Source organism: Cuculus canorus, chromosome 4, assembly GCF_017976375.1.
Source record: "Cuculus canorus isolate bCucCan1 chromosome 4, bCucCan1.pri, whole genome shotgun sequence".
In the NCBI taxonomy this organism is placed as follows: Eukaryota; Metazoa; Chordata; class Aves; order Cuculiformes; family Cuculidae; genus Cuculus; species Cuculus canorus.
This window is the reverse complement of record NC_071404.1, coordinates 41033298-41053818: the sequence shown is the minus strand read 5'-3', so window position 1 is coordinate 41053818 and position 20521 is coordinate 41033298. Positions and strand designations below refer to the sequence as shown.

General features: G+C 37.2%; 1 protein-coding gene across 3 annotated transcripts in view; it reads right to left on the bottom strand.

The window, feature by feature from the left end:
• Nucleotides 1–876: 876 nt before the first annotated feature.
• SH3RF1 (SH3 domain containing ring finger 1) overlaps nt 877–20521 on the bottom strand; it is an 88092-nt gene continuing 68447 nt past the window's right edge. For 2 of the 3 annotated variants that reach the window (XM_054065889.1, XM_054065890.1), the window contains exons 7-12: nt 19807–19961; nt 16738–16908; nt 16316–16575; nt 12551–12909; nt 10265–10599; nt 877–3763 (exon numbers count right to left, since the gene is read on the bottom strand). In XM_054065889.1, the coding sequence (XP_053921864.1) occupies nt 3595–3763; nt 10265–10599; nt 12551–12909; nt 16316–16575; nt 16738–16908; nt 19807–19961 (1449 nt within the window). In that variant the 3' untranslated portion in view covers nt 877–3594. The remainder of the gene's footprint in view (nt 3764–10264; nt 10600–12550; nt 12910–16315; nt 16576–16737; nt 16909–19806; nt 19962–20521) is intronic. The other variant, XM_054065888.1, reaches the window with a different exon arrangement.

Genomic DNA, 20521 nt, shown 5'->3' with positions numbered 1-20521 from the left:
CTATAAAGCAGAGGTAATGAAGTCAAGGTGAACAGGATTTCAGGCGCCTTTGGTGATCCAAATGTTAAACACATATTAGAATTACTGAATAATTACAATACACAAAAAAAAAAAAAAACCCAAACAACCCAGAAAAAAAAGGAAACAAACCTTTTAACTCCCAAAGAAACAGTCTTACTTCTACTGCACAGCCATTATGTTTGCGTGTACCCTTCTCCATAGACGCACTGATGTCAGACCACAATTCTGAAAAAAACAAATAAAGCTGTTTTTCTACATTCTCTACTCTGCATTTCTACAAATCATGTTGCCTCCTTCCCCCTTAATTAAATGAAGTTAGACTGCTCCTCCTTTACCCAGGGGACTTAATGCTGCATCACGCACCCTCGACTAGCAGGATCTAGGTCCTGGTCAGTCTCAAATAAGGAGTTGTCTGTTGCAGTAGCTGAAACATTTATAGAACATAAACATTTTTGCTAACACTTTTAGGATTAACTTTCTCCGGTTTCCCAGCAGCCACACGTATATAGTAGACACATGACTGGATTCAAATGGATTCAAAGATCTCCAAGGGAGGCAGTTACTATCTGAAAGCTGTGCACAGCAAAGTTCTTCAGAGCAAACCAGTCTCTTAACACCAAACACTTCTGCCCTCGGTGACAGTTCAGGCAGATGCTTCACCTTCAGGGCTGGGGACTCTCTCTCAATTATATACGCAGCAGATCCACCACGCTGGCACTCCTTCCTCCAGGGAAAGCACTTTATGACTATTCTGCACCTGATAAGCTGTTGACCAAACTAGTCAGTTGTGCCAAGACTGAATGGAAGTTACCTACCACTTCTGAAGTTACTTGCAGAAATAAAGAGACGGAAAAGATAAGCCAGATTCTCAAGTTTCTCTGTAATTTTTGCATTATATTCATCATTCCAAACTTCTAACCTCATGGAATGTGTAGACTTTTTCTCTATAAGCAGAAATATTCTCCTGTGAATTCTGAAATAAAGTTCTGGTATTTTTATTGTCATTTTTTTTACAAGTAATTTACGTTTAAGGTTTGCATACGCATTTTGATTGAGCTGTTTGCTAAGAAAATATTTATTAGGATTGGAAGTTTAACATAGTAAATCAAACACTTAACATTCACTGGACTTCAAGCATAGATATAAAATACCTTACAAAAATTTTTATGGAATTACACAAAGCAAATGTACAGGGTTTGTCTGTTTCTACACTGAATTAATCCCAAGCCAAAGCCAAAAAACAACCCCTAAAAGATCACAAAAAAAGGCATGATAAACCACATTTTTGTCATTGTTGCACTGCTATGTAATAAGCCCTTTTTACAAACATTTACTTAATGTTAAAAAATATCAATTAAAAATGTATTCCATCTAAGAGAACTATTGGATTAACAGCTGATTTTTAACTGACTTTACACCATGAAATTCTATTAATAGAGGTACCTTAGTCACTTAGTTTAAAATATGAACAGTAGAGATAGAAAAAAATTAACCTTTAGTAGTCTTTAATATAAAATGCACTAATTTTTCCAAAATAAGAATATAGTGACACACTAGTGCCAATTTATGCTGAGAAAAGCTGATACCAGCTTCTTTCTAACTAAAATTCATTTCACAAAACCTTTATATATTACATGAATATTCAAGTAAACTATTTAAAAATATTTAAAAACAAACTTAATTATACAGTGTTTCAGAGAAATGGTTAATTTGGGAATGCTGTCATGTCCAACTATATATAGTTATAAGATATATATTTTCATATTTTTAAGACCATCATGATACTACCTGATATTAGAAGAAATCCTTGTCATTAACATTTGATATTTTTCAGCGTGTAACTTATCTTTTAATCTTTTTCATACTACTTTTTTTTTTTTTTTAACACATCACTGTGTGCTTTCTCATCACTGTTCTTGTAGACTGTGCGACACTGAATCACACTACTGGCTTCCCTTTGTAAAGTGCTGAGTAACAGCCAAATTACATCAGAATTAACTGGAGATAACAGTGCTCAGTGTCTTGCAAAAAATCACCATCAAACTGCTATAAACAAACAATAAAATAAAACAAAAACCCAAACAAATCCAGCTGAGTAGCATGTGTGTTCACCAGTGTCAAATCTCTAACAAAACCCTGAAAAATTAACACTTTTGTTGCAGCCTGCATTCCTCATATCCATCAGCTGCAAGGACACTAGAATATTTTATTAATTATTCAAACACCAGACACCTTCCATGGTTGAAAGTGAGTTGCTCACTAGTTTTGGTCAAGTGGCTTTTGGGAAACTTTCAGAGCAAAATAACCCAGCAATGGGAAATTGGGATGGAAAATGCCAACCACGAACAGTTACATTACTGCAAGAATTGAGAACACATGCAAGACAAAGAAAAGGCTGGAGCATACCAAAGTAGCAATGGTTAAGAAGTTAGTAAAGTTTTCACAGTGTTTCATACAGCCTGTTACTTTAACACAAGTGCATCACTTACCACCACTATTGCTCAGACATTTTAAAACATCTCTTGGCCATGCAGATCAGTTTGAGAAGAAAACATAGCAAATTACACTTCTTAGGCATTTTTAGACATTAAGTACAACTTATTCTTTTATTTTTATATTCAGTCTTATCAAACAGATGTTTTCAAGATATAATAATTCTAAGTGTTGGGATTTAACATTCCTTTGTTGGATTTTGAGCGCTAAATGCCCAAAGAACTGGCCAAATATACAAAGCTAAGCTTTGTTCAAATAGCCAAGTTATTTCATAAGCAGAAGGTATAGGGAATTTCTTACTGGCATTCCTAAATTTCTTCCTTCTTAACCTTGAGATGATCCTAACCTTGAGATGGTAGAATTTTATTCAGTTGTTCGCATACATCTTTGCCTCCTGGAAACATTACTCTACTTGGGTGATTTATGACAAAGTAGAACTAGACTTAAGAACAGCACTGACATTTTTTTTCTCTGTCCAAAGAACAAAATATACATTTTTTCCCCACTTGGCAAATTCTATTTAACGCCACTTCACCACCACTCAACATTAACTCATAAAACAGACTTAACTCCACTGGCAGACATAGCAGGGGAAAAATGTCCAGAGGATAAATGGGAGGCTCTTTATCAGATATTATAATTGCTTGCTCATAAGGAGAGAATCCAGCTTCCCCTTAGTTATTCTTTCATAAATTAATAATTTGTTAAAATCATAGTCACAAGAATTTTAGCTATTACATAAAATTCAAGTTTAAAAAAACAAGAATAAATTAGTTACAGCCTTGTAAACAATGGTTCATTTATGTAACATACTTGGGAGAAAAAAAAAAAGTTTCTCTATATAACAAATCAGACAGTACAAGGCACACATCACGCTTAAGAATCCAAAGTGATAAAACCAGCAGATGCCTTCATCTTCTTTGTTCGCTGGTGTAATTGTGCTATAGACACTGTAAAAATATGTAGATTTTTGTTTACATTACAGTCATTTGAAAATATTTCATGACTGTGCTTTTTCTGGTAAAATATTTGTGCTATTTTACAGTACAATACGGTTTGAAGCTCTTGGAAAGAATCTTCTCAAATGTTCTCTACAAAGCTGCCGGGGAAAAGGCCCGTTCTTCCATTTCGTTGCAGAGTGCCTTTGAACCAGCCATCTTCACGCTTTTTGTGTACAAAAACAATGTCACCTTCCTTAAGTTCAAGCTCTGCTTCACTCTGAGGAGGATAGGATACCACAACCCTGTACCTGCGTAATTAGAAAGAAACACCTCAATTTAGCGTTGTTTGGTTTGTTGTTTGTTTTTTTAAACCAATGCTTTTGAAAATATTCCAGTACGTGTTAAAACAGGAAACTGCCCAGAACTGTTTACTGAGTACATAACAACCTAAAAGTTAAGTACATCTTGAACAGAAAACAACAATAGAACTGTAAGGAATTTAAGTCAAATGTTTGCATCTCCTACCAAGTAAGTTTCTTTCACCAAGACCCCAGTAAAAATACATACAATGGGTAAAATCAGGTGAAAATTATAAACTTTTTTAAACATAAATTTGCAGACTCTTCCAGACAGTGTGACTCAAAAAAATCAAAGCATTCACATGAGTAACTAGGCATGATTATACAATTTTGTATTTAATATGATGTTACCCCAGGGAAAAGTCTTAAGGAAAGGCACAGAAAAAAAGCAGCAACTAACAAAGCCTATTAATTTGCAATGTTGTTTTAAATTTATCTTGTTTATCTTAGAAGCTTTTCGGGATAGAATGCATGCCATCTTATTTGGACACAGTTGTACCACTGGTGTACTACTGTATTAAAAAAGTATTTTTAACAGCATTCACTCAACAATTTTCTTAAGCACCTGATAAAAACAGTATTTTTATTTTGGTTTTTTTCACAGTAAAATCACTTTTCAAATATGAGCACATTAGGAAGAGGCTACACCCTTGCATCTCTGTTTTGAAAGACGTGTAACACCACTCAATCTCTTCTACCATAGTTTGAGTTCATGTCAACCTAAAATATAGGTGTTAACCGCTCTGCAGACAATTGTGACAGCTTCTTGATTGAGTTTTCTGACATACATTTTCACTCAGTTTCTCGTTACAAACCCAGTAATGTCTACAAGTTGAAATCAAATGGAATCCATGGCTGATGGTAGAATTCATATGCTTGAGAGTCTTAAAACAGTGCTAGGAGAAGTGTTGGATGAAATCTAATTTCCAGTTAATCAGAGCACTTTGCACTCATGAAGATTACATATTACTTAATGGATCACAAAAATTATTATCCTAATAATCTTAAAATAATTTATTAATATAACAGATTCAGCTAATAAATTAACAATCTGACTGTTAATCTGATATTAAAATAACAGGATACTTCATGTAAAGGATGTAATATCAATTATAGCTCAATACATATATAATAATACAAGTTAATTTTGTAATACTGAAACAGAGAAAGCTATTATATTTTACTTTAAACCAAAACTGAATTCTGTCCATATAGTTAAAAGTATTCAGAAAAGTGTAGCAGCACTGTGTAAATAATTAAAGTATCTTTTGAAATCTATGCATAGCAAATCATATTACGACTTAGTCGTCAAATGTTATCTATCAGTGACTTTCAAATTATGGCTTTGTTTCAGTTAACAACAATCCACAGATTTCAGAAGACTGGAATTATTAGATTCATGCTTCATAAAAGTTACCAAGCCAATCGAAAGATTTATCATCTTCAGTCAAGCCTATGCAGCACGGCAGATGCCCGCACTGACTTCTTCTGTGGGCAACTTGGATTTTAATGCTGACTTAGGATATAAGAAGCAAACATTTTTAATAGACTGTAAGTTTAATTAAGACTGCAAACTACTTGAGATAAAAAATTAGCCTCTACTCAGACAGAACAAGATAGTAAAGGATAAAGAACTGCAATAGAACTATGAAGAACTACTTCTATGGCAATAAGTTGCTTTCAGGCCAAAAATTAACCAGCACGCTACATAACATACTCAGAGCACTAGTTTTATGCAAAAGAAAGCTCGTTCAAAAAGGGGTTTCAGGAAAGAATACCTGCCTTACTTACCTTGCATCCTGTCAAGTGCTGCCATGTAAACACGTGAAATACACTTAGCTTCAGTTTCTAATGCTGTTCATCAGTAACCTCTGCGCTCTCCCAAATTGATAGACCTGTCTGTTCTTTCCCTAGCTTCTGCTGCTGCCTCCCGACTGTTAAAAACAAGAGCTTTGCAAAAATCCATCTTCTCTTTGCCCACCCTAGAGGATCAACAGTTTGCACAGAAACAGTGTTCTCCTCAGCTTTCCATGCAGTTTTGAACTTCCTCAACCCTGCAGTCATTTAGTACTTTTCATTGACTTTTAGCATCTCAACTACTTTCATATCTATCTTGCACAACACTCTTGCTGTTAAAATGCTCTTTTACTATATTTTTCAATGTTTAATGAGAAGAAATCCATCAGGCTTTGTACCTCTGAACCACATCTCTTTCTTTTGTTATAACGAGCCATGCCACACTTTACAAATTCTATTTGCCCAAAGAGAAGTTTTCAGATGCAGACGCATTACACATTCACACAGCTGTCTACTCAGATCACCTTTGATCAGATATAGAACAAAACCTATTTTTCCATTATCTATTTAATCATCTATAACATACTGCCAAAACTACCAATTTCGTGCAGAGTAAAAGGCTTTTGCTTAAGCCAAAAAGTTCATTGCCAAGACTCTGGAGAAAAATAATCACATTTACTAAGTGTGACCTATGTTTTGGAAAAATGTGTTCATTCCCATATGTTTGACTCTTCCAAAGCACTTCCTTGTTTATCTCCCTATCCAGTATTTGCAAATATTTTCAATGTCTAATGGTCCAATTTGCAGATCTTTTGCAGTCACCTAATCTCTAGTATTTTACACGCACTTAATATGTGTTTTCTTCTTTCTGTTTTCTTTTACTGTGTCATGGTATTTTTCATTTATTTTCAAAATATTATCCTAATTCTTTTTAATCAGCTAGTGATAAAATACTAATATCAAAAAATGAATGTACTTTAGCTTCCCAGAAGCAGCCACTGTATTTGTGATCAGTTCTTTCCTGATACTCCTAATGCATTTGGCTGTAACCCACAGTGCTCTTGGACTTTGTATTTGCTAATTTATTTTCTTTTTGAGGAGGGGCTGGTGGCAGTGGTGATCTGTCTTCACATTTCTCCACTCTACTCATTTTTAATACTGGTATTTCTCACACTTTTCAGTAAAACGAACAAGATTATATCTCTCATCTGTTTCTATCATTCTTAATTGCTTCTGTTTCACTAGACACAAAATACTTCCCAGCTATTTGAGTTGATTTTTTGACAATTATCTGTGGTTTTCCTGATCACCAAACGGATAAAATGGCTGACATAAAACGTTAGCTGAGGAAAACACAGAAAGTTGGAATTAATAGTATTACACAAGTTAAATTCATTCTTATGATTCAACTTCTCACTTTAGTTTCTTTTTCTTACACTTTCAATTTTTATCTCACCTATGCCCTGCTGCTGAACCGCTCTCCTGGCTGCTGAGTAGCTGCCCTGACTCCCACAGACAGTCAACACCCATCTAGGGCAGACTGATTCTTAGCATTTAATTAACAGTATTAAATGCTGCCAGATGCGGTAAAACCTACTGCCCTCTAATGCCAGCAGCCTGCTCACGGGAAGCAGATGTTACACCAGTCATTTTGTGGTGGATAAAATGACTTCAAGTCACTTTAACCACAGAACAAAATTACTGCTGTCCTTTGCTGTAACTGGATGAAGGATTCCTATTACAGTTCAGGGTATGCAGTGATGTGCACTTAGGGTCAACTTCAGGTCCTTAACACTACTGTGGTGTGCGGGGGAGTTTATTATTACAGTGCTGTATACCTACTGTAAAAATCAAAACTATTTTATCAAAGTTTCCCTCTAAAGGAGAAAGCTCATGAAAAGAGCTTGAAATATTCTTTTACCTCTTGTCATGGAAAAAACTAAACCCCTCAGATAACCAAATTACTGTCTATTCATAGCATAACATAGCTCCCTCTGGGAATTGCAGGGTGTTGGGTCTATCTTTTTAATGAGAAGACAGTGATCCGTGGCTGTGTCAGCACTGCACCCATTCAAGAAATCACAGCTCCCCAAGATGACTTGTATCTTGGCTGGAGAATTACAAGAAATTATCAAACACTGCTGCCAAGTCCCAAGAGACAGGAATTCTCCAAACTGCTCCAGACTGGAAGCACAACTCGAATGAAATTTCTTTCTGTTCCTTCAGTACAAGGAACATATGAAGGACTGCGGGCCACGGTGAACAAGCAACCTAATTCACGCAAGAAGAGTGCATATAGGAATGGAACTACATTACTGGTTTGCTACAGGGAAGACCTTCAACAGTGACAGAATGGAATGTCATCATCTTCCCTTCCTTAAGAGAAATGGGCACCAGTATTAAGTATACATCTACAAATCCATGTCACCAAGAACTTGTTTGCTATCAAAAATATCAAATGCCCATGCATTTATTCTGTGTGACTGGAAACAAGTTCACAACTTTTACTTCCAATTTTCTGAGGAACACACAGAAAAGAGATACTCAAAGGCAACTTGCAGTTCTAGTGAATGGAGAAACAGTGGAATTAGAATACAAATTTGCTACTGTGTCTTAAAGGAAGCTAGGACTTTGGAGAAAACTTCATATCAAATCCAGGAACATTTGCAAAGGCCTTCCAGAGCTCAGACAGTTAATTTTGCTCCTAATTCATGCAGAGTAATCAGCAGAACATAAATCCTAAATACTTTACTCACTTTTGAAAATAAAACTTGAACACTAACAATTATAATGCAAAGCCAGAGTCTGTATAGGAATAACATTGTTTCTTTTTCCAAACAGATCATAGTCTGTGATTGGAAATGTGGTATGTAAGAGCACAACAATTTTGGCAGATTTCTCTGATCTTCAGCTTTTTTTTAAGCTTATCCTCATGAATATTATCCTCCTCAATCCCAAACATTCCCTGAAGATACTATCACTTCTTCAGTATGTTTCTTGCCAACTCCTTCTTACAGGCTAATGAAGATTAATTGATACTTATAAATTACTTTGAAGATATTGAGTACAATACAAGAGATATTATTAAGCAGCAAATTTTAAGCAATTCAGCCTAAAGAAATGGAAACATGACAAGAGCACATAAGCAGAAAACGAATTAATCCTGCCCTGAAAGAGGATAAAGAGAATCCATGTGAAATTCTATTTAAATATGCTGACCAAAATATAACAATTCTCTGTGACTAACAGCAAGAACGATCTTGTAGTAGCACTTCTCTGGTAGCAATTATTGAAATAACAGTAAGGACGCAGAGATATTAAAAAGAATGGTTAAGTGTATGTTATTACTAGATCAATAAAAATATCCAGCATTATTTTCTATAAGTCATTCTGAGAAAAAAAAGTCTTCATCCCAACACTGAAAAAAATACTTTTTGTAAAGATGCACATAGCTTTACGCAAGCATCCACTAGTCATGCCAGAGTGAACCTGATACCCATTCAAAGCATAAAGACATTACTGTGCCAAGCAGACTACTGATAATGTGAAATTAATTTATGTTATTCTTAAAGAAAAGTCTTTCAGTTTTTATTTACCATCTGCAAGTGCACATCTACTTCAGAAATTCAATATGAAATAGAAATTTCCTGAAAGGAAATTGCATAGAGGTAGTAATAACCTTTTAAAAAACACTAAAGGTACGACAGACGTCAAATAAAAGACAAACTAGAAACTTACACGCTGTCTGGTTCTTAATATATGGATGTAGCTTAAGATCAATGGGCTTCTGGAAATAAAAACAGCATGCCCACACACCATGAGTTAATATAACAGTATCAGAACAAAGTCTACAGTAGTCAGCATGAATCAGTTCAGTCCTAAAGCTGTTAACATTGCAATTCCACCGTTTCTTTCCTGTATGCCACACAATCCCGTAGCTACTGCAAAAGAAATCCTATGACAGTCTTCATAATGCTTTTCTATTACCAGGAGATAGTAGTTAGAAAACTGCCAGTTCCTTCGCAGTCCATGCCATCTACTGAGGGCTTGGAAATTTGAAAATACTAGGTGGACACAAAAAAAGTGACAGAACTTGAAAGCAACTTCCCGGCAGTTTCAGAGTCCAGACTACTATGTGGTTTTCAGGCTTATTTATCACAGAGGCTGCCTTAGAGCTTGCTACATGGTAAGCAGAACAGCAGGGCATTCAGGTAGTAAAAGCATCTTTGCAACAGCTCAAGAAATCACATATTAAGTCCACTCAGATAAGGATCTCATTCACCATGTATCCAGGTTGGCAGTTATGCACTACTAATAATCTTAAAGGACTAACGCAATATTCATAAAGGCAATATTATAAGGTGTTCATGTTTTTCAAATTAAGAGGCCTGTTTTATCTACCTCAGTTCTCATGTGACACCTGTCATCACAATATTTGAGTGTCTATTCATTCCAAAACCTCAAAGTATGACAAAAAGTAAACAAACAACCAAATATGAGTGCTGGTTGGTAAGCATATAAAGCACTGTTAAAATAGTAAATTTCATTTTGCTATAAAATCTCAGCATTTTGAAACAGTTCCAATATACATGACAAGTGTGAGAGAGAATGTTTTCTCAGTTTGCCCCCATCTAGCTGCGTAGGATAATTTACCTTTCACAGATAAGAGGCCTGGATTCATTCAGGACTGGACCAAGGGATGAGCAAGGCTGCCGAGGTGGTGGTGCTACTGGAACAGAGGAATCCATGGAACTTGTTTTCCGATGCAGCATCTCCTGTGCCAGCCCAGAGACCTCACTGTCAGTGGGACAGGATCCCGCTTTGCTGAGACCGCCTGCTGATGGAAGCTCTGGCCCGACTGCACCTTGCAGGGCTAACTCTGCAGCTGCCTGCTCAGCCTCCAGCGTTGGTGATGCCGGAGGTGACATTCGGGGCTTGCGTTTCGTGGATGCTCCAGAAAGCAGCTTCAGCAAACCTTTTTTTTCTTTCTGTAAACCAAAAGCAGTGCCTTCTTTTAGAACAGAAGTCTCCTGTGAAGAGCTGAATACTTCCCTCTGAGACATGCCATCATGATCAGAGAGGACTCAGTAAATTATGAGGGGATAATTGATATTGTACAAATCACAAAAGATAATTGTGACAATTATAAAAGAGAAAGATAATTATTAAAATTCTAAAGAGAAAAACAATAAGTCACCTAGACCATACACTAGCTAAGTTCTTTTGCTTAGTTAGTTAAGGCTTACCAAAAAAGCCAACGGCATTAGTCCAAAAGGTTTTCCAGAAAAAGGAGTAAAAAGTTAGATTCCCATTGTGGGAATCTAACTAGTAAAGCATTTCTTTAACATGGAAGTTTCTAGGAAGGCACAGGCATTTCAAACTAAGTAGGGAGAAAAGCCTGCCCTGGAGGCTGCTGTTTAGATAAGTGTCTTTTATTTATCCTCCCTCAGTAAAGTAAGACCTTCATGATTTAACAGAAATTTGCCACAAGGGGAATGTATTGTGTTTTCCTGCTCTGCTAGAGGGGAGAATTGTAAACATTCTTTTTGCTTGTCCAGACAGGAATCCCTGAAGACTATTACTTACCCTGAAGGGAATTATTTAAGTAGCTTTTGTGTTTCTTGCCTTTTTTTTAAGGGGTGTGGCAGTGATCTTCTTACCAATCCTTTGACTGAGTGAATTTAGTGTTTATGAGAGGTGCCAGATTGTAAGCCCCGGAGACAAAACCAAGCTATTATAACCACAGAAAAGAGAAAAGCATGAACAATGTCAGATTTTTATTATAGCTTGGATGCAGTGGAATTAGTGAACTGTGAATGAAAAACCCTCTGTCCTTCTTCCAAGTCTTCAATAACTTACAGCTATTTCAGCAAAGAACTGCTGTCTAACTGGGAAAGAAAAAGAGAATCTCAAAAAATTAAACAGTCCAAATATGTCAGCATCTTTATCTTTAAACTGTAAATAAGTTTTCTAAAAGCCCTGCCTAAGGGCACCGCACTTTGATTCCAGTGGCTATGGATAAAGCAATTTTAAAACAAAGTTATAGGTGCCTACATTCAATAATAATCATTAAAACATAATTCAAAAGTGGGTGAGATGAGCCTACAGCCTATGATTTAAATTTTCATAAACTTCATTAAGGAGTGTTCCACAGTTATCTGTAAAACAATACCAGTTAGAAACTTGGAGGAATGTTTCTGCCTACAGTATAACATAATCACATGGCTTGTTGGACAGTGAGAATTAATTTAGACACAGAGGAAAACAGTTCAAATAGAAGGAAGGAAAGCAGAATCACTACAAGCTCTACTGAGCTACGATTAAAAAAGACAGTTACATGCCTTTTTTTCCTTTGACCAATAAACATTGCCGGTAGCATGCTTTTCATAATCTCTTAGTATGTCTGCCATAATAAAGAAGGCAATCTAAAAGAATACGGAATTTCACTAAATATTAGGTTTATTTTCTTAGACTGAACTTTTTATGTTCCCACAAGTTCATGAATGTGTTTGTTTGTTTGGGGTTTTTCTGTATTACAATCTTCTTAGTTTAGGGATATTTGCTGATAACATTTGCTAACAATAGAACTTACTGAAGTATTCAGGAAACTGACTGCAGGTAAACAAAAACAAAATACTTAAAATTCCAACAGTCAATCAAATATTCTTCTGAACTTTATCCATTTGCCTTTTGTGTTTCCTGCATGAACCGCTACCCTATCTTAACCCTTCAAGAAGATCTGATCTGTATTTTATCCATCCTGAATTATTCTTGCATAGGCAAGAATAAACTTGTCCATAGCTGTAATAGCAAAATATATCAGCCTCAAAACCTTCCAATGCTGCTATTCAGCACCTATAAGAAAAAAATATGGATCTCTTAAAAGTTTGCATTATGAAAATGGGAGAAGTCAAGGGAGTGATTTTATTCTCTACCCACCTTGCCATCCTTGTCTGCTTTACTGACAGCAGCATTTGCACCAGCCACTAAAGCATTCTCCGGAGACGCAGGAGCTCCAGGGTGAGCATTTACAGTTCTCCCACTACTATCTCCCTCCAAAGACGAAGCAGCAGCATTGGGAGAATTCAAAGAAGCTGCTGCACATGCCAGTGGGATGGTTGAGCGGTTCACATTCACAGCCGTGACGTAAGCAGCAGTATTTGGAAGCTGGGGCTGGAGCTGCTGGGAGGCAACCGAGTGATGAGGAATGATCACAGCTGCAGGAATAAGGCATGTTGGACTCTGTGCTTGTATGGGTGTGACTGCTGCCGTAGGTCTTTCTTGACTGTGTGCAGCAACTAGAAGAGAAGAATAAAATGTGAGAGTTCATCTTTTCTCAAGACACAAAGTGACATACAGTCATTGTGTTATAACTACTCGGTTATAAGAAGCTTGCTTCCTACCTTTGTAGCTTCCATTTATATTACTATAATGACACCTTAAAGCACAAAATTTACCTCAGCAGAACAAAGAAGTAGCAAGTGCTACCCTACTTACACCAGTATGCAATGGAAGAATAGCAGCACGGCAACTATTGTGGAGAAATCTGAGTTGCTAAGTAAAACGCTTCACATAAAGACAGAGATGCGAAGTGAAGATTACATTTTTGTTCATAAGAGCTAGCTAAATCCTGCCTGGAACTTGTTTGTTCCTTTTAATATGCTGCGTAGTTGTCAGGACACATAAAACAAAGTAGGAAGAAATGCTCCTTATAGAAGTTACTAAAAATATAATTGGATTGTTTTCCCTAAACTATTCACAAAATCCACAACAGATTTAGTGGATCTTTCAAACAATAAGTATGGTGGCAATTACTGCTATGAGTGGTTTCTCTGAAAACGTAAGCTATTGTCTCTTGGGATGTTTAAATATAGAAGTGGATTTACTTGTATCCCTATGAAACAAAAGGAACATCTACACTGGAAGTTGGAGAACAGCACAGGGCTGCAAGGGCTGCAGCCTTGCTGCAAGGCACTGAGCTCTGCATGAATTAATTTATCCTTTTCAAGAAGCAACATTGCTATTACAGTTCTATGGTCAACCATACATGCTTTTGGGTCATTTCAACAGCTTTGGTATCTTTGCATCACTGGGTAGTATGAACAGCAGATATCTTACATGAATAATAAGGCAAAATGCAGCATCCCAGTGTTGCACAGGTTTTCCTTCAAACACCCTGAAACTTAGTATTTAAGGAGCTGTCACCCCTCTAGCTTGGTGCGTGTACATCTCATATATATCAATTTATTCTGATTTTTCAGATATTAATTGAGAGCTTCAGGGTTGTTATAAGTGATATCCTGGAATCAAGCCTCCAGCACTTCTCTCTATATCTGCTCTCTAGAAATTTCCCTGGTAATTTGTTTAGATTGCATCAACAGTATGTTAGAGAAGACTGACAAAGTTCATAAATTTGACAAAACAATCCTACAGTATTATACCTAATTACAATCTCTAAGATAAGATACACGATTTGTTTGAAAGAAAGTACCCCTAAATACTATGTCTATTTTTATATGTAATCCCTTCCCCATACGAGACCCTCCTAACTCTGAGCATCACGAACACTTCAAAAAGGAAGACAAGGAGAGTGCAGCAGGGTTTTTTGTAAAAATCAATTATTAACACTGCCTTTTGTTCGTGAGTTCTTATGATCAGCAGCTATTCCTGAAGATATGTCTATGCTTACATGCAATCAATAGAGTACAAGCATAGAATAGGTTTCTGGTTTTGTTTTCTTATCCTTGATGGAATCAGTAGGAAAAATGCTTCAAGTCACCCTGTTTTCATACAGTTCATCCTTTACCGAAATAGGCAGAACACACATTTACTTCCCAGTACCTTTCAATCAAAGAATGCATGCCCTCTCAGTGACGGTGATGTTTAGCAATGTCTCACTAAGACAATTTCAAAAGGCACCGTCAAAGTTCTGAGCTAAATGGAAACTGAAGAACAGTCCTGCAAAATGCAGCATTGCTCTGTGAAACCTCATCAAGAAAGTAACACTCAGCAAAGGCGCTAGGGAAAGTTCAAGATGATCACATTACAAATGGTGACTACAAAGTTCTCTGTAACATTTGAACACAAAGCAGCTATTATTGCTTCAGTTCTCAGGCCCTTATAAAGGACAGACCTGTATTTGTGACTTAACAGTACACCTTTGCAGCACAAACCAAAGTTAAGTTCTCTGTGAAGAGAGTGCAGCTGTTTTGATTTTTCCATTTTGGACCTGAAAAGTTGGTGGGACGTATGCTGTCATGTTTTCCAGGTGAACAGAACTGCAAGAGCTTATTCATCTTGACAGTGGTGCAGACTGCAAGCAGAGAGGCCTCTGCAGCCTGAAGGAGCTTTCTCCTTTGTGCTGTCACTTGTAAGCTTCTAGGACTTAGAGTAGAAACTCCTAAGCCTGAGAGGCAGGAAAGTGCTTTGCTTAGTTTCTCTTAACAGCTGCCAATAGCACCTGGTTATTTTCATTTAAAGGTAAAGTTGATACAGAGGACTATCGCATCTGTTCCAGGCTAAGATCAGACTGGAGGATGATGTGGCCAATTAAGGAAATAAAATTTTCTCTGAAGACATATGTATGTATCCTGACTCCAAAAGCAATCCTGTTGCTGACATCTGAATGCGCACAGATGCATGACTCTGAAGAGGGGGTGAGCTAACTCATGGATGTTGAGACCATAAGAAACAATCATCCTTCAGGGGATAACAGATGATACCATTTGCATTTTTGGCTTTCTTTTCTGTTCTGCCAATAAGAATATCATGATTAAAGAAACCTCTGGTCATGACTCTGTCAGCCAAGAGATCTTAGGCCTCAAATTCAAGGCTGAAAAGAGGAAACACTGGGATAGTTTGAAATGGAAGGGTTTATTTTTTTTCTTTTCTTTTGAGGCCCTAGGAGCAACTGGAACAGATTAGGCTCCAGTTGTGTGGTATTTTCCTAGCCTGGCAAATCCACAGAGAAGTGCATGGATTTGGTAAACAAACACTCTTGAAAACACCACTATCAACATTTTTGGATCTGGGTTTAAATAACAAGAAGGCATGTTTCACTATGATGTGGCCTGCTCCAGACAGTAAAGGCACAGCTATACCTGTCAGAAATACAAAACTTTACGGCATAGATGGTACGGATCTCGAAGCCTTAGTGCTAGTGTTAGCCTCGGAGTTAAAGCTGAAAGAAGCTGCAGTCAAGTTTAAAGAACAAACTGGAATGTCTAAGGACCAACCCCAAGCCAGAGCCCCAAAAAAGAATTGGAATGAGTGCTGAAGGTCTTCAAAGATGTAAGAAGAGAATTTAAAAGTGAGCACTAAATTAAAGCAATCTGTAGCTGTTAGGCAGTTAACATGAAAAAAATAAGTTATGACTCATAAGTTCTTATCAACTTTATTACTACATGAACTGCATGAGTGGAGAAGCATAAAGAATGGCCCCATCCCAGATACTGTTGGAATGAAAAAAAATTCCACCTAAAGTAGGAGTATGTATGTACACACAGTTGCTTAGAGAAGAATAAGAAAAGACTCAACAACTCACGGATAATTTTTGTCATTTCAGAAAGCATTCAACTTTAAAAAAACGACATTAAAAATGCCTTTAAAAAATCCAACACGTATTTACAGATAAGCTGACTCCAGCCACTTGCCCAGACAGACCCTATAGTTTGTCTACCATGCATACATTTTTTTTTTTTGTACCTGTTCTAACTGCATTGCGAGCCTGGTTGACTGTCATTTGTCCTGTCACATGCATAAGGACCTTGGTTTGTGGACTCGTTTGGATATGTGCTGCAGAAACCACAGCTGTGGGTACTGTGCTGGAGCTCACTGCCACACCATTCCCCTGGAGCTTCTGAGATGTTCCACTCGCAGTGGAAGGGCTGACCATAGTTACCACTCGTCCCGTTTGGCCGGCAGTAGACATGGGAACTTTCGTTTGTGATGCACTTGTCACTGCCCTGTGAAAATTAAAAGGAAAACACTAAAACATAACTGAAAAATGAGCTAGTTACTGAAAACCGAAGCTCTTTAATTATCCATTTTTAGTATTAAACACTAGAACAGAATCATTTTGGACTTCAAAGCAGATGAACTACTTAGACACTTGTATAAAAATATACCTTGTAACTGGAGCCACATAATTTCCAGGAAAAACACCAATCTTGCTTGTATGCATGGAAGTTCCCTTGAACCAGCCATCCTGACAGCGTTCAAAGACTAAGAACATTTCTCCCTTTCGCAGTTCCAGTTCATCTTCTTTTCGAGGAGTATAAGGATATATAGCAATATAGCTAAAAGACAGGAAAGTAGATGCAATTGATAAACCTACAACAACTGAAAACATCACTTGTATTTTCTGGCAGAGAGAGTTCAGTCAGAGATGAGAGGGCACAGCAAGGGTTACCTGTAAGTTGATTCATCATACTGTTCCAATATTAAAACAGAAGTTGTGGCAATACGAAGGGAAACAATGACCACAGAATATCTTCCTACCTGTACTTTAATGTAATGTACAATACTTCTAATAAGATTATCTATTTTCTCCATTAAGTTTGTGAACTTAATTAAATAGGTGTTTATCAGCTACAGATTCCAGCATATCCCACATCTTTTTCCCTACACCTGCTTCTAGGATCTCTCAACACTTTGTGACCTGCCAAATTCTTTGGTTTTTTGGAGGGGTGGGGAGAACATGGAGAAGTTCCGTCGGTTGGGAATGGAAGATCAGTATCAGAACTACTTTTCAAATTACAAAATTTGAATCTCCCTGTGTAACTGCAGCAGCAAGAAAAAGATATGTTACTAGAACTTGAAATCTACAGGTAAGGTAGCTATCAGTTATTCTCTTGTAAAGGTTAGTTCCCTTTTTTCCCTTCTATGCAACATTAATACATAATACATCTGTGCATCTGAAACCATAGCGAACATTCAGAAACAGTTTGGATTTTTTTCTTTTTAAAAAGATATTCTCAGAAAAGAAAAAGTAAAAATAAAACTGACACTCCTGCAATTGCAAGCTGGAATATTCCTGGGGAAGTCTTCCAGTAAGACTGCAAAATTTCCTATTTTCACATTAAAAAGTGATAGTGTTTTAAACACCACAGTGTTCTATCTTCTGCCACAATTTTAACATTAGAAAACTGTTTAAAGCATTTATACAAAAACATTTATATAATTATGGATTGAGACCTAAAGGAAATAACATTCCAATAAATCACACCTTCTCAAAAGGAATATACTTTTCACAAGAGGTAGCAAATTAGGGTAGATGGGTTGAATATCCCCTTTTTTGAAAAAGGATCTACAATTACTTGCAATGCTAGCCTTTCCTACCCCCCTTGCTACCCCAATGGAAAAAAAGCAGCTTTACAAAACATTTTCTCATCAAAATTGTCTCTTGTGCACAGTAAATATAGCATTAACTGCATGCCTCTCCTTTTTGCATTATATTTTTGTGCCTTGCTGTCAACCCAGGAAATTTTGCGTTCTCTGCAAAAATGCTTTAAAGGCAATATAGGTACCTGGTAAACCAAGTCCAAAATATGCTTTAAAGGCAATGTATTAACACACTGGCAACAAAAGACTTTACTGGTACATGATTTAGGGGCGATCTACAAAGCCACATACCAAAGCTCTATGGAAAAGGAACTGATGTGCTTTAATTGGTGTTCATTAGCTTCCCTTTTAGTTAAATCATTCCAAATTTCATTAGTATCCTCGTATAGAGCAACCCTTTGAAGATGGGGGATGAGAATAAATGAGATGGGAACTTGATTAACTGTGCTAAGCACAATAATCCATAAGAAGCAGTGTTAAAATGCTCAGCAGTAAAGAAACAGCCCAAATCCAGATGCAGCCACTATACAGGAAGGGCGCTCTTTTGCAGTGGGAGGAAATTTGGTGGGAAGATAAAAACAAAGACACAGAACAAAAGCGATCCTTGCATTATTCAAATGTGTCCCATTTAGATGGTTCAGCCACTGCTGAATTTTACCTTTTCTTTTATCATTCTTATTCTCCAAGCCACACACAAATAAGTTCCCAAGAAGATGCTGTTCACAGCAGATTAACATACAAAATATTTTCACCCAGAAGGATGACACATGACATGATGCTTGTATGTGAAGACAAGTTCGTGATGATGAACTAGCAACTTTCTGTCTTCATTCCAAACTGCCACCTGCTAATTAACTGAAATGTATAATCTTCAAACTTACATGAGCAGTCTGACAATGACATGCTAATATAACAGTCTAATAAAATACAGCACTTTCTGCATTTTGACATAATTCGCACCTCGAATACTGTGTTCAGTTCTGGGCCCCTCACCACAAGAAGGATGTTGAGGCTCTGGAGCGTGTCCAGAGAAGAGCAACGAAGCTGGTGAGGGGGCTGGAAAACAAGTCTTATGAGGAGCGGCTGAGAGAGCTGGGGTTGTTTAGCCTGGAGAAGAGGAGGCTGAGGGGAGACCTTATTACTCTCTACAACTACCTGAAAGGAGGTTGTGGAGAGGAGGGAGCTGGCCTCTTCTCCCAAGTGACAGGGGACAGGACAAGAGGGAATGGCCTGAAGCTCCGTCAGGGGAGGTTCAGGTTGGATATCAGAAAAAAATTCTTCACAGTAAGAGTCATTGGGTACTGGAACAGGCTGCCCAGGGAGGTGGTCGAGTCGCCTTCCCTGGAGGTGTTTAAGGAACAGGTGGATGAAGTACTTAGGGACATGGTTTAGGGAGTGTTAGGAACGGTTGGACTCGATGATCCAATGGGTCCTTTCCAACCTTGTGATTCTGTGATTCTGTGATTCTGTGATAAGTTATTCCATGAGAATAGTCTTTTCATTCCATACATAACAAACACATTAAATTCACTCCAGAGTCCACCACTTGCAATTTATAGTCTTTATCACTAATTCAAGGATTCATTCATCATCTGCATGTTGAATATATTCTACCAGTCCTTTCTATACACAGCAACAGTTGATTATATTTATGTAAGACATAAATAACCATCAGTATGAAGGCTGTTTGGGATATCACCTTTAAGTACATTTTGCTGCTTTTGTTCTGAGTTGTATGTTTGGCTTTCTGGGAATTCTAGCTGAAAATTGCCAGCTGGCACGATATAACCACATGTAAAGTTATTGATCTTGTTCCATTTTTCTGACTGGCAAAAAGTTTCAATTTTACTTACACACTTGGGCGAGTTTGTGGTCGTAAATGTGACATTTGGTCGGTTGATCCTTGTGTAGGCCTTTGTCCTACACCTGCAGACTGAGGTCCAGAAGAGGCCGACGCAATGATTGCAGCAGGCAAGAGAGGTGGTGGCGGAAGTGGGGGATTCATATTCTGATTTTATGGAAACAAAAAAAATAGCAACAGATGATCAATATTGTTTGATGATGAAAAAAAAACCCAGAAGAGTTCATTACTCCTTTACCTACTGGTACTATATAACCGGAGAGTAAGATTTGTCTGTTTTTCTCTTCTTCCAGTTAAAATCTTGAAGTCCTGGCAGCTAATTAAGCAAATGACAAGCAGTTTCACAGCCCAAGAAAAATGGAAAGTATTGTTTCTAATTGAAATATCTTTAGGATAGGACTTGACAAAAATTCAGAATCCTTCCAAGAGGTAGATTTTACATCCTGCTGCTGACTGTACTTAAAAACATGATTGTTTTTGCAACCCGAAGCTGAAACTTAATATACAATTCAGCAGCAGTGCACCCAAACCCACCTCTTCTGGGGGAAATTTTCTTTTGATGTATGGGTTACAAAAGCGAGCACTATATGAGACCACAGTCACTCAGCTATTGTTACCACTTTCTCTTATTCTTCTAGTTTAAAGACTCAGCTTTTGAAATTCAGTATTATCAAGATTGGTAATCTTTAACAAACACCCCAGTAAAA